Below are 14,995 nucleotides of genomic sequence, written 5' to 3'. Positions count from 1 at the left end.
TCTCTGTAATTGATTTTCAACCAGTACAAAGAAAACCATTGGCATAAGATGACCCTTTTTTTAAAGGCCTACTGAAATTAGATCTTCTTATTTAAACAGGGATAGCAGGTCCATTCTATGTGTCATACTTGATCATTTCGCGATATTGCTATATTTTTGCTGAAAGGATTTAGTAGAGAACATCGACGATAAAGTTCACAACTATTGGTCGCTCATAAAAAAGCCTTGCCTTTACCGGAAGTAGCAGACGATGTGCGCGTGATGTCACTGGTTGTAGAGCTCCTCACATTTTTTATAATCAGATTTGTGGATGAGGAAAGTTAGAGTGAGGCATTAAAAAAAAAGAAATAAAAGGCTACGGGTGGCGGCAGTGTGAGCGTTATGGATGTAATTAGACACGTTTACTAGGATACTTCTGTAAAATCCCTTATCGGCTTATTGTTTTAATAGTGTTTTAGTGAGATTAGAAAGTCATACCTGAACGTCGGAGGGCTGCGGTGAACGCCAGTGTCTTTGATAAAAGCCGAGGATCCAAGATCACAGCTGCCTTTTTGAGCTGCAGGATGAGGTCCCATAATCCACTGAAGTCTCCGGTAAGAGTTGACTTGATATCACAATTTTCCCATCCAAAAGCTTGCTGGTTGACGTAGAGAAACATGTTCGCTTGACCGCTCTGTGTTAAAGCTTCACGACAAAGAAACACCGGCTGTGTTTCGGTGCTAAAGGCAGCTACAATCCACCGCTTTCCACCAACAACATTCTTCTTTGACGTCTCCATTATTAATTGAACAAATTGCAAAAGATTCAGCAACACAGATGTCCAAATTACTGTGTAATTATGCAATGAAAAGGGACTACTTTTAGCCGTAAGTGGTGCTGGGCTAATATCTCCGCTACAACCGGTGACGTCACAAACACGCGTCATCGTTCCGCGATGTTTTCAACAAGAAACTCCACGGGACATTTAAAATTGTAATTTAGTAAACTAAACCGGCCGTATTGGCATGGGTTGCAATGTTAATATTTCATCATTGATATATAAACTATCAGACTGCGTGGTCGGTTGTAGTGGGTTTCAATAGGCCTTTAATGAATCAAGTCAAATAGCATATTCATTAGATATACAACAAGTTAAGCCTTAAATGTCTCCAAAAGGTACAATAATTTCCTTTTAAAAAAAGAACACAAACATCTGGCTTCAAATAATGCACACTTTAAAAAAAAATCTTACATTTACATTTAATCTTATGATGACCATGGAACCAGCAACTTGCAGGGCCATGAGAAAGGCTGCTCAGTACAATATGAGTAATACAAATAATTGAAAATATCATTATCTTACTTGAAAATCAATTAAAAAAAAAAACATTTAAATTCTTAATTCCTGATCCTGGTTCATCAAGTTTTTTTTTTACTAAACCTGGCTGATGTCTGAGCGGTAGACACTTCTGGTTTCCGTTTTCTGGGCTGAGCGCCCGCTTAACTCCACGGCCTCGTCCGGCAGCGGTGTCTCCGGAATGGGAGGCGGAATCTCCTGAGCCGGCTGCGCATGTGTCCTGTAGCGGGGAATGTCATAGGAGAAATCTGTGGCTCTGCTGCTTGCTGAGCGAGCAGAGAAGAGTAACTCTGACTCATGTTGGAAACGTCCCAGTGCATCACTTGGCGGTAACGGGTCCACACTTTCTTCTCTCTCCCATGTATGTCTCTCAGACGACATGGCTCTTAAGGCGCTGAGTCCTCGCATCTCTTTTTTGTCGGCTGTCTGTCTGTTCCGCATTGCATCCGTGCGGACTGACGGCAAAGAATCACTGCTTGTGGTCTGTAGTTCTTGCTGCTGGCCAATGGATAGGTCAGACAGTCTGCCACCGACACCGGTCCACCGGATTTCTGATGTTTGGTCGTCCTCTATGGTGCTTTTAAAGGGTCTAAACTGTCTGTTTAGCACATCCTGAAAGCTCTGACTGGGGGCTGTCCTTGGGGCAAGAGATGGGTACTGATATCTGGTGCTGTAAGATGAACCATGCTGTGTAGTCACTTCCCCGGTGGAGGAGGTAGTACTGGGTAGAGATGAAGCTTTGATAATTAAGCGCCTGTATTGTATCGGTGAGTAGCTGGGATACATCGCTGTGTCGTCCATCATTTCATTGTTTGACATGTGATCTGTGGGTTGCGGTGTCGTCATGAGAGAAATGTCTACGTTCAAGTCCGGTAGGCTATGTTGCAGAGTCCCATCTATTTGCGTCTGGGAATTTGTGCTTACATTTGCATGAGTAGAAGCTGTCTTAGTTCCATGAAGAGATGGAGTCGGTAATTTGTCTCTCCGCCAGGTATAATCTATTGATTCCGCTTCATTCTCACTGCTGGAGGATGAGCGCAGTTCTTGAAGTCCAGCAGGAGGTTGTATGCCTACTGCAGGCAGTACGGAAGATAGTCTTGACTTCCTGTCAGTGTCTAGTGGTGATTCTGTGTGTTGGATTCCTCGCCAACTGGGTGAGGACGGGGAGTCAGGTGGATGTGATGATGACGACAACGCGGTTGGTACACGTGCGTGTGATGTAATTTCAAGCCGTTTTCTGAAGCGGGAAAATCCCAGCTGCATGTTGGCCCACTGCGACTCAAGTTCTGGGTTAATCTGTGGTGTCATACTGGTGGTTTTGTCTCCTGCATCTTCCGCAACAACAGAGTACTTTTTTAATGTAATGTACGGATCTTTCTTGGGACTATGAGGGAAGCTTATAACTGGGGATTTATGGGATCCTTTTGGCGAGTCTTTGGGATCTTTGTTTTTGTACTCAACATCGCTCGTGGAAGATTCAGAATGCCGAGCTTCAGAAAAAAGGCTGCTAGAACTCAGATGTGACTGAAGAGACGGTGCTCTGATGTCCAACCGTCTTTTAATGACCAAATTTGATCGTGGCATTGTTTTTGTGTCACCTGCAAGTTCCAGCATGTCCTCTTGTTCATCTGAGCTGCTGGGTGGATTTCCTCCCAATGTATGGTCTTTTCTGTCAGCAGAGGACCGTGTCGGTTTGAAGTCCAAGCGCCGCGTGATGCGAGTACCTCGACCAAGATCCACGGAGGGCCACTGGGTTCCTGCATACTGAGATTTGTTTGATGGAAGTTGAACATTGGTCTCAACATGAGCTGGTGTTTCCCCCACACTATCGCTGCCAGTTGTACGACTCGGAGGGGGCGATGAGGCTCTGATGTCGAGTCGTCCCTGGATGCGAGGATTGCGCTTAAGCTCAAGCGCAGGCCACCTTTTATCCTGATCTTGTCTTGTAGTGTGAACAGTCATTGACTTGGTTTCATCTTCACTATCTCTGCGGGACGATGCATCTGAAGTTGGTGTCGACCAATGTCGTGGTGGTTCATAACTCTGTGTTGGTGGTCCTTTAGCAGCATTTCTAAGTACATTTGTAGTCTCTAAATTCAAAGTTGGTGATGGTCCTTTGATATCTAACCTTCTTTTTATCCTTAAAGAATCCTCAAGATCAAGTGAGGACCGAGGCCCATGTTGTTCATGACTTAGTGTTGGTGATACATTAATGGGATACCTAACTACATTTGTAGCCCTTGGCTCCAGCTTTGTTACAGAGTTAGTTGTTTCACTGTCACTGCTGAATGCGTACTTTGGTGATGACACTTTGAAATCTAAACGCCTCTTTATTTGAAAAGAATCCACGAGATCAAGTGTTGGCCAAGGTCCCTGTGGGCCATGACTTGGTGTTGGTAATAATTTCACAGGGTGCCTACTTAAATTTGTGGTCCTCGAATCAGATGATGACAATGTCGCATTTGTGGCTCTTGAATATGAAATTGGTGATGTCACTTTGATATCTAATCTTCTTTTTATCCTGAAAAAATCCTCAAGATCAAGTGAGGGCCAAGGTCCTTGTCGTTCGTGACTTCTTGTTGTGGTTATTTTAATTGGTTGCCAAGCTACATTTGTTTCCTTTTGCGTCGGTTTAGTAATGCGATTTGTAGTTTCATCCTCAGTATAGCTCCTGGAAGACATATCTGAAACTGGTATTAGCACTCTAAAATCTAAGCGCCTCTTAATTCTGAAAGAATCTTCAAGATCAACTGAGGGCCAAAGTCCTTGTGGTTCATGACTTTGTGTTGGTGGACCTTTAATGGAGTACCTTGTTACATTTGTCTGTTGTTCCTGTTTTGTGATGTGATTAGTAGTTTCATTCTCACTGTCACTGCTGGACAACTGATCTGAAGGTAACTGTTCTTTAAAATCCAAACGCCTCTTTACCCTGAAAGACTCCTCAAGATCAAGAATGGGCCAATGTCCCAATGGTGGATCTTTTGGTGCAGGTTTAATGGGGTATGGAGTTACATTTGTGGTCACTTGCTCTTGTTTAGTTATGCGATTTGTAGTTTCATCCTCACTATTGTTGCTGGATGAAGAATCTGAAGTTTGTGACGGAACTTTGAAATCCAAACGCCTCTTAATTCTGAAAGAATCTTCAAAATCAACTGAGGGCCAAAGTCCTTGTGGTTCATGACTTTGTGTTGATGGCCTTTTAATGGGGTATTTTGTTATGATTGTGGTCTTTTGCTTCTGTTCGCTTACAGGATTAGTAATTTCCTCCACAATTTGGCTGCTGGACAACAGATCTGAAGTTGGTGACTGCACCTTAAAAGCCAAATGCCGCTTTATTCGTAAAGAACCCTCAAGATTCAGTGAGGGCCAAGGTCCTTGTGGTTGTTCAGTTGGTGTTGGAAGTGTTTTAATGGGGTACCTAATTACATTTGTGGACCCTTGCTCCTGTTTGGTGATGCAATTTGTAGTTTCATTGTCATTATAACTGCTGGATGAATCTGTGGTTGGTGATGGCACCTTGAAATCTAAACGCCTCTTAATTCTGAAAGAATCTTCAAAATCAACTGAGGGCCAGACTCTTTGTGGTTCATGACTTGGTGTTAGTGGCTCTTGAATGGGGTACCTTGTTATATTTATGGTCTTTTGCTTCTGTTCGCTGACGCGATTAGTAGTTTCCTCCTCAATACCGCTGCTGGACAACCGATCGGAAGTTTGTGACTGCACCTTAAAAGCCAAACACCTCTTTACTCGGAAAGACTCCTCAAGATCAAGTGAGGGCCACGGTCCTTTAGGTGAATCTTTTGGTGACGTTTTAATGGGGTACCCAGTTACATTTGTGGCCATTTGCTCCTGTTTGATGATGTGATTTGTAGTTTTATCCCCACTATTGCTGGATGAAGAGTCTGAAGTTTGTGACGAAACTTTAAAATCTAAACGCCTCTTTATTCGGAAAGAATCTTCAAGATCAACTGAGGGCCAAAGTCTTTGTAGTTCATGACTTGGTCTTGGTGATGCTTTAACTGGGTTACTGGCTACATTTGTGGACCCTTGCTCCTGTTTTGTCATGTGAATTGTAGTTTCATTCTCACGATTGCTGCTAATCAATGAATCTGAAGTTAGTGATGGCACTTTAAAATTTAGACGCCTCTTAATTCGAAAAGAGTCCTCAAGATTAAGTAAGGGCCAAGGTCCCTGTGGTTGTTCAGTTGGTGTTGGCAATGTTTTAATGTGATACTTACTGACATTTGTAGCCCCTTGCTCTTTAGTGATGCTTTTAATCGTTTCATTGTCACTATCGCTGTTGAATGAGAATTCTGAAGCTGGTGACGGCACTTTAAAATCTAAACGCCTCTTAATTCTGAAGGAATCTTCAAGATCAACTGAGGGCCAAAGTCTTTGTGGTTCATAACTTGTTCTTGGTGATGCTTTAATTGGGTGCCTGGCTACATTTGTCGACCCTTGCTCCTGTTTTGTGATGTGAATCGTAGTTTCATTCTCACGATTGCTGCTAATCAATGAATCTGAAGATAGTGATGGCACTTTAAAATCTAGACGCCTCTTAATTCGAAAAGAATCCTCAAGATTAAGTAAGGGCCAAGGTCCCTGTGGTTGTTCAGTTGGTATTGGCAATGTTTTAATGCGATACTTAGTGACATTTGTAGTCCCTTGCTCTTTAGTGATGCTTTTAATCGTTTCATTGTCACTATCACTGCTGAATGAGAATTCTGAAGCTGGTGACGGCACTTTAAAATCTAAACGCCTCTTAATTTTGAAGGAATCTTCAAGATCAACCGAGGGCCAAAGTATTTGTGGTTCATGACTTGGTCTTGGTGATGCTTTAATTGGGTGCCTGGCTACATTTGTGGACCCTTGTTCCTGTTCTGTGATGTGAATCGTAGTTTCATTCTCACGATTGCTGCTAATCAATGAATCTGAAGTTAGTAATGGCACTTTGAAATCTAGACGCCTCTTAATTCGAAAAGAATCCTCAAGATTAAGCAAGGGCCAAGGTCCCTGTGGTTGTTCAGTTGGTTTTTGCAATATTTTAGTGCGGTACTTAGTGACATTTGTAGCCCCGTGCTCTTGTTTGGTGATGCTTTTTATCGTTTCATTGTCACTATCGCTGCTGAATGAGAATTCTGAAGCTGGTGACGGCACTTTAAAATCTAAACGCCTCTTAATTCTGAAAGAATCTTCAAGATCAACTGAGGGCCAATGTGTTTGTGGTTCATGACTTTGTGTTGGTGGCCCTTTAATGGGGTAACTTGTTACATTTGTGGTCTTAAGCCAGTGTTCTGTGATGTGATTAGTAGTTGCATCCTCACTGTCACTGCTGGATGATAAATCTAAAGTTGGTGATTTAATATCTAAACGCCTCTGGACTGGGATAGGACGCTCAAGATCAAGCACTGGCCAGCCTTCTTTAGTGCGATGCTGTGCAGCGGTAGCATCCAATTCATAAAATACTTTTGTGTTCTCTGTCCATTTCTCGCTGTCACTACTTGAACTCAAAGATGGAACTCCTGACGTGCCTACTATCCCTGGCCTGTTTCTGTGATTTGCTGTTTGAGCATAGTCTCCAGGTGCCTTGGTATCCAACACATTGATTGCAGGCCACGACAATTCTGGGTCTGGTTTTGTGCTCTCTTCACTGTCACTGCTTGAGAGTGAATGAGTTCTTTTAATATCTAGATGCCTATTAATGCGTGGTATGTGCTCCACATCGAGGGTAGGCCAGTGTGTTTCTGGGTTGTTTATTGCAGGTGACCGTTGTCTTTTTACATGCGTCTCATTTTCACCAGGGAATGACATTGATGATGGTGACTTAACATGTACAACTAAGTTGGGTTTCTTTGGGGTATGTTCCACATCGCTCTCACCGCTGGAACCGGATAGATGAACCGGATAAGCACCAGAATCATCATCAGTGACACTGGATTGAGGGGAAGAGAAGTGCTTTGATCTCAATGGCGGTAGTCTGTCAGATCTTTGAGGAACGGAGACCCTGGCTTCTGTTTGGCTTCTTCTTTGTTCCTCCTCCACATCCTCTTCGTCTGGGTTGACAGTGTAATGGGAAGGTTCATTGTCACTGACATATGAGTTAGAGCTGGAGGATTCCTCTGTCTTCAACGTCCCCCGCTTCACAATTTGTTCGGAATGATTAAAAGAGCCAATCCGGCTGCTGGTTCTAGGAGATGTGCTGCGGACGGAATCGCTAAAGTCAAACTGTTCTTCACTTTCCTGCCAAAGCTCGGTATCTGCTACCCCTCTACCAATTTCACTCGTGCTGTCATTTAAAGTTTGAGGTTTGTTATTTAACTTATAGGAATTACCTCGCTGTTGAACACTGTCTTTTTCTCGTTCAAAGGGCTTGTGAATAAACTGGTCCTCATGTGATACTTCGTCATAAAGTGAGGAACCAAAGCTGCATGACGAACCCCTCCTTTGTTCCACTTTGCTGCCACTTGCAATGTCTACATCCTCTTGGTTTTGTATTGAGAGCTCTCTCGTAACCTCTGAACCATTCCTGTCTGATTCACTTCCTGAATCGTCCTTTTGTTGTGTCTTAGCACTGACTGTCTCACTTTCAATGACTGCATCATCTGTTGTTCTTTCCTGTCCACTGCTGATAATGGTGTCATAATATTCCATATTTTCTCCCTCCCTGAAGTCCACCTTGCTAAATGTGACTCTCCTTTCCCTGTGATGTTGTACCACCTCCTGGTACTCTTCTTCGGAGAAAGCCTCGTTGTCATATTGTCTCTCAGATGAGACCGAGTCAGATGCAGGGGAGCTCTTTTTCTTGGTGATTCTGCTCCAGAGAACATCGATACAAGGTCTTGCAAGTACTCCAAGGATGAAAGCAACCAGGAATGTGATGAAGACGGACAGACAGACCGCTAGTGTCAAGTCAGATTGCGTAGCATTCCTATTTCTTTTTTCAGCCGACTTGTTTACAGGTTCTTGTGGGATTATCAGCTGGCTGTTTCCTGATACGCTTCGAGGTTTTCTGTTTGCTCTGATTTGGAGGTGAAAGACGGACACAACCTTATGGTCCTTAGACAAACACACGTAAAGACCCGTGTCTTCCTCCATAACATGGTGGATGAGGAGAGTAGACTGAAGTCGCTTAAGAGCCTTACTACTGGGTGTCCACCATAATGGATCTAGGACAAAAGACCAAGATGTGTGAATTTCATCGGCTGGCTGTGCAGAGGATTCATTTAGCATTACCTTCTGAGGCGCAGGACAACAGAACCTCTGAGCCTCTGTCCACCATCATGTCTTGGTGTAGCTGTGGTTCAGTGTCAGGTGTACGACAGATCAGCTCGTCGTCCTCCAACTGTAGCAGGTCTTTGCCTGCCAGGACGGGCGGGTCAGCACAAACCAAACCTTTGGCGTAAATGTCTCTGCTCCTGTCATAGGCCATCCATCTTCTTATACTACGCATGCTGCAGTCACAGCGCCATCTGTTTCCAACCATGTTAACATCAGCAGCTATGTTACGTAGAGAGAGGTACAGCGAAGAATGGAGGCTGGTCAGCTTGTTGAAGCTCACGTCAAAGATCTGCCAGGAAGACAAAGTGAAAACTCATCTTCAAGACTTTACCAGTCCCAATTGTCTTCACATTTTCAAAAGGTACCAATGGAGCATTATTGTCTTGTATCAAAGAAAGAAACCTATTTTCCACAACATTTTTTTACATTTCCAGCACAGACTAACACACTTTAAACAATCTTATCCATCCTTGTTAAGACTCCTCTGGTCTGTTTTGCTTACTGGAATTATGTCCAACAGATGAAAGCCAAATAACTCAGATCTTTCTGATCCTTTAAGTCAATATGCAAGTGTTTAAAGGCCTACTGAAATGCGATTTTCTTATTTAAACGGGGATAGCAGGTCCGTTCTATGTGTCATACTTGATCATTTCGCAATATTGCCATATTTTTGCTGAAAGGATTTAGTAGAGAACATTGACGATAAAGTTCGCAACTTTTGGTGCTGATAAAAAAAGCCTTGCCTGTACCGGAAGTAGCAGACGATATGCGCGTGACGTCACGGGTTGTGGAGCTCCTCACATCTTAATATTGTTTACAATCATGGCCACCAGCAGCGAGAGCGATTCGGACTGAGAAAGCGACAATTTCCCCATCAATTTGAGCGAGGATGAAAGATTCGCGGATGAGGAAAGTGAGAGTGAAGGACTAGGAAAAAAAAAGGACAACAGGGCAGTGGGAGCGATTCAGATAGGGAAGATGCCAAGCCCAACCACAACAAGGGATAGAGCCATACCGCTTTGAACCTGACGGTGACGCTCAGGAGGACGCTGCTGATATTGATGCTGGAGTAGCACACGACATAGATCGCCTTCAGGATACCATATGGTAAAATGTTTTTTTTATTAATACACATAATACACTGTACTTTGTGTGTGTGTGTGTGTGTGTGTGTGTGTGTGGTCCAATCCAACCGTGTTCGCTTGACATCTCTGTTCCATAGTAAAGCTTGACTCATCTTTCGGGAATGTAAACAATGAAACACTGGCTGTGTTTGTGTTGCTAAAGGCGGCCGCGATACACCGCTTCCCACCTACAGTTTTCTTCTTTGATGTCTTCATTGTTTGTTGAACAAATTGCAAAAGATTAACCAATACAGATGTCCAGAATACTGTGGAATTTTGCGATGAAAACAGACGATTAATAGCTGGCCACGATGCTGGAACAAAATGTCCTCTACATTCCGTGACGTCACGCGCACGCGTCCTAATACCGAGACGTTTTCAGCAGGATATTTCAGCGCGAAATTCAAAATTGCAATTTAGTAAACTAACCCGGCCGTATTGGCATGTGTTGCAATGTTAAGATTCCATCATTGATATATAAACTATCAGACTGCGTGGTCGGTAGTAGTGGGTTTCAGTAGGCCTTTAAAGGTTGTTTTATGTTAAATATAAAACCTTACACATAGGTAGGTGATCTGTGTCCAATCCAAACTCAATAGTGAGATCAGTAAGTACATCCATCCTTACAGCATGGTAAGAGACCTATTCACTGAGATTTTTCTCAACCAGTCGTTTGAACTTTCTGGCATAATTTCTAGTTTCACGTGACAATGTTTAGTTGGAATCAGTCACAAGGTGGGCAAACAAGCGTATTCTCGCATACATTCATTATTCTTGTCCATTGAAATGGTTTCAATTAAGATTTTGGTTAGTTATTTCAGAGTTCCTTAGATAGTCCAACCTAAGAGGAAACTAGTTCAATCTGTTATTCATTGAGTGGAGTCAAGTCAACAATACAATGGAGTTTGCAGTGTCCACTTTGTCAATGTCGGTATGAACCTAAAATAAACTGTTAAAAGCCTGTTCATTTATTTACTTTTCCTATTCTTTAAATATATGAGCAGTTTTTCTCAGGAAAGGTACACAAAAAATAGATTTGTGTTGTACTTGTAGCTAGTGATGTTCCGATCAGCGTTATTAACCGTACAATTTCAATGTATTATAGTCAGTTTAACAATATTTAAACTAGTTTCTTATTCTATTTCATTACATACAAATACTTGATCAAAACAAAGTTAGTCGTACACAATAACGAAACCAAAGCAAAATATTTGCTACTCATTTAAATCCTTAGTTCTTGTCCTTCTGTGTCCAGGGAATTATTCCTTAAGTTTGAAAACATTGAAAAAAATATATATTTTTGAGGGGAAAAAAAGTCTATTTATATCGTCAAAGCAGTTGCAGCGTTTAAATAACAATTTGTGGATTCGCACACGTTGTGAATTTCGCTTGTAAGAGAATGACTTGTGCAAAAAACCTTATTTACCTTGAGCTGCTTCAAATGCTGGATGGCGTGCGACTGCAGGCTGCTGATGAGGTTGTGTTGAAGGTGCAATTCCCTCAGCTGGTGCAGATTGTAAAGCTCACCGGGCTGGATGCTCGAGATGTTGTTGAAGGACAACTGCAGGATTTCCAAAGCCCCAAGAGCGGGCAATCCTGACATGGCAGAAAAGTATTTAAAAGCAAGTGTGTGTGTGTGTGTGTGTGTCTGTCTGTCTGTGTGTGTGTGTATGTATATATATATATATATATATATATATATATATATATATATATACACACATACACACTATGTATGTGTATTATATGTATATGAGTGTATATATATATATATATACATTTATACATAAACATTTTTGCATGCGTGCACACATATATATTTAATATATATACACACATAATATGGGTGGCAGGCTTTGAAAACAGGCAGAGTGGTGTGGGAACAAAGTTCAAAAGATAAGCAGCTACTTGATTTATATGTGAAACAGAAACGAGACAGAAACAAATTCCAAAAAGTTTGCAAACCTCTAACCTGCAAAGCCTGTAATGTAGATCTACGCAGAAGGTTGGACTGTCATTTTACACGGGGCAATTAAATGTGCATCATGGTGGCTGTAAAAAGTCATTATCAGATAAAACACACGTGCATTGATGAGTCACTGTAAAACTATTTTAAAGGAGGGCATATACTGTATTTTGTTTTCAACCCTCAGAGGGCATACACTGACATGCTTTTCCTTTCAGTAACTTGTTGCTGTATTTTGGACAATTATTTTGTTGTTCCATTATAAAGCATTTCTTCATAAAATGTTTTTTTTTTTTTTTTTTTGCTTAAATTTCTCAATCCAAAACAAAAATTCCGAACATGTGATGTTTTTAATTTTTATTTTGACCCTTTGAAGGCCCTTTTGCTCAAATGTCACAGTTTTCTATTAATATACATTTGCATAAGATGAGTTACTTTACTAATAGAAACCTGTGACATCATTTGACCAAAAAGCCTTCAAAAAGGTCAAAATTAAAAAAAAAAAGTTTTATTTTTTTTTATTTAGGACTAAAGTTTCTTAAGAAGTTTTAGAAAAATGTAAAACTTTTTTACGCCATCCAACAACTTTTTATGTCCTGTTTGGCTTTGAAGATAATTCAAATTAAAGGTCCCCAGGACGTTAGATCAATGACTGCAGTACCTAGAGGAGGTCAAGTCAAAAATAAATAAGGGCACTCCTAACTTGGAGAAGCCAAATCACCAGTTTTATATTCCTCCTTCCTGTATCTGTATCTGTATCTGTATCTGTATCTGTATCTGTATCTGTATCTGTGTGTGTGTGTGTGTGTGTGTGTGTGTGTGGGTGTGGGTGTGGGTGTGGGTGTGGGTGTGGGTGTGGGTGTGGGTGTGGGTGTGTGTGTGTGTGCGTAGAAGGAACCAAAATATCAGAAACAACAACAATGATGCAACAAGCACAATAATGAAGAGTATTAAGGAATGTCAGTCAAAACTGAGCATTCTCTATTACTATGTTGTTATTATTACTCAAATAATACACTTGCACAGAACTGGATCCTGTTCAGTTGTCCCTTGTTTATCGCTGTTAAATGACCGCATTAAACGAATTTCCGCAAATTAGGAATCATTCATTATAAATCAAATATTTCCATAACTAGAGCCTAATTTAAAGATGTTTGCTCCCTTCTAAATACACATGTAAAAATAATGATAGCCCACTAGACATGAAATAACACCCTTTAGTCATCTTTACACTCTTTTTGTCCTATATAGCAGGGGTAGGGAACCTATGGCTCTAGAACCAGATGTGGCTCTTTTGATGACTGCATCAGGGTCTCGGATAAATCTGAGCTGACATTCCTTAACACGATCAGTAATGAATAATTCCACTTGTAATCACAGTGTTAAAAATAACGTTCAAAATATAAAACATTCTCATGCTTTTTTATGTTCACGAAGTTGCGTTAATTTAATTTATTTATTATTTGTTAGTGTGGGGCTTCTCCTGGGGGTTCTTCAGACCACCAAGCACCATCATGAGAGCCCTTTTCAGGGTTACATTATTGTTTTATTTTTCAATAAGTCTCAGTTGCTTTCCAGCTATTGTATTTTTCTCTCTCGCTCGTACTCTGGCTCCAGCCTCCACCCCATCTCTCCTCCTAGCTACTGCTTATAACAGAGCGACAGGTGATTAGATAACAAGGCCCAGGTGGGCCATCTACGCACCTGTCGCTGATTTCGAGGCCGGTCCTGGGACACCCAAGTTTGCTGCAGGCCCACAGGCCACGCCCCCACCACAGTTAGCTTCAGAATAAGAATGTTATTACAAAGAATAAGAGACCTGTTATACTCTGAAAATGTTGGTCTTACTTAAAAATGCACGCGTTTAGTTAAGTTCAGTGTTAAAAAAATATTACATGGCTCTTACGGAAATACATTTTTAAATATTTGGCTTTCATGGCTCCCTCAGCCTAAAAGGTTCCTGACCCCTGCTATATAGTAAGACCGCAAACGGCTGAGCCAATCAGTTTCCACGATACTGGACAGCGTACTGTCATTAGTTTGGCCTATACTACTGTAGTGTTGATATTTTTAGTTTATTTAGGCTTTTTTTTTTTGCTTCATAATGCTTAATTTACAACCAATGTTAAAATATGCCCCAAATATACAAAAGTAATTCAAATATTTTTTTATAGATATAATTCATTTTTATATCTAATTTAATAATTTCTGGATGTAATATTGCATGCTACATACATCCTAATGTGGTATTATTTAGCCTTGGTGGAGGTTTGTGCTACATTGAGTCCTACATGTATTGATTAGTTTATTTGTATTGTGTACAGGAAGTGAACAAATGCAGGGCTACGATTAAATAAGCTCTGCTTCTTCCGACTCCTTTTCGGACATGTCAGCATGTGAAGAATCATATTGTAGGGTAATTATTGGCATGTTTGAAGTAACTAATTGTTTTAAAAAAAAGTGTGATCAAAGTAGGGCACTCATGGTCCACTTTCTGAGTGGTCTATGGGAAACAATGCCTTATTAATTGGTTCCAGCCAGCCTGTCACTTTTAAGTATCACACTTTCCTGGCCTCCTTAAGTGCCAAATGACCCCGTCCCTGGTGACTCACCTTCGGGGAGTCGCCGTAGCCGATTCCTCTCGGCAGATAGCAGCTGCAGGTCAGGGGCCCAGGCGACACACCCGTGACCTTTGACACAACGCTGCCTCTGGATGCAGAGGGACAGGCGGGTGATGCTGTTGTTGCCCAGCCTCACGCTCCGCAGCCGGCGAAGCGGCCGCGTCGGCGCGACCATCCCTTCCAGGAGGTTGTGAGAGAAGTCCAGCTCGGCCACCAAGTCCTGGATGTGCCGTGGTGACATGACGGAGAGGCCCGAGGTGGAGCAGTTCAACACCGAGGGCCGTGGGCAGCGGCAGGATTCCGGACAGGAGGGTCCGGGAGAGGAGCAGTGGAGGCCGCAGATGGCGAGGAGTAGCAGCAGCGCCAAGAGTGGGTCGTGTATCGCCGCCATTGCTTCCTATCCTTGTAACGTATCCGCATGTCACAAGCAAAGCACGAATTGTTGTGAAAGAATTGAAGCTCACCTGTGTCGCCGCTTTTCATCAAGTCAACTTGACGGCCAAAGTCTGAAGTGTTCAAGCAGATCAACAACGCCCAAAGACGACATTCAATCATTTACATGCGGAGTTAATGTCTTACTGTCTTTCTGCATAAACGCCTTCCCGAGGGCTCGCCCCTCGCCATACTCTATTAGTCAATAAGCGCTCGCTGCGCTACCTTTTTTTTTTTT

The 14,995-nt window shown here is 42.0% G+C and overlaps 1 protein-coding gene across 1 annotated transcript; it reads right to left on the bottom strand.

Annotated features, from left to right (window-relative positions):
• Positions 1–827: 827 nt before the first annotated feature.
• LOC133543934 (uncharacterized) lies at positions 828–14,930 on the bottom strand. The gene is made up of 5 exons (XM_061888860.1): positions 14,790–14,930; positions 14,317–14,727; positions 11,165–11,334; positions 8,570–8,903; positions 828–8,502 (listed from the first exon to the last, which is right to left on the bottom strand). The coding sequence occupies exons 2-5, from the start codon at positions 14,714–14,716 to the stop codon at positions 1,415–1,417; spliced, it is 7,992 nt and encodes a 2,663-aa protein (XP_061744844.1). The 5' UTR covers positions 14,717–14,727; positions 14,790–14,930; the 3' UTR covers positions 828–1,414.
• Positions 14,931–14,995: the final 65 nt, after the last annotated feature.

The sequence above is a fragment of the Nerophis ophidion genome, linkage group LG26, assembly GCF_033978795.1.
Source record: "Nerophis ophidion isolate RoL-2023_Sa linkage group LG26, RoL_Noph_v1.0, whole genome shotgun sequence".
Lineage (NCBI taxonomy): Eukaryota > Metazoa > Chordata > Actinopteri > Syngnathiformes > Syngnathidae > Nerophis > Nerophis ophidion.
The sequence above is the reverse complement of the archived record's forward strand: the minus strand, read 5'-3'. Positions and strand labels throughout refer to the sequence as shown.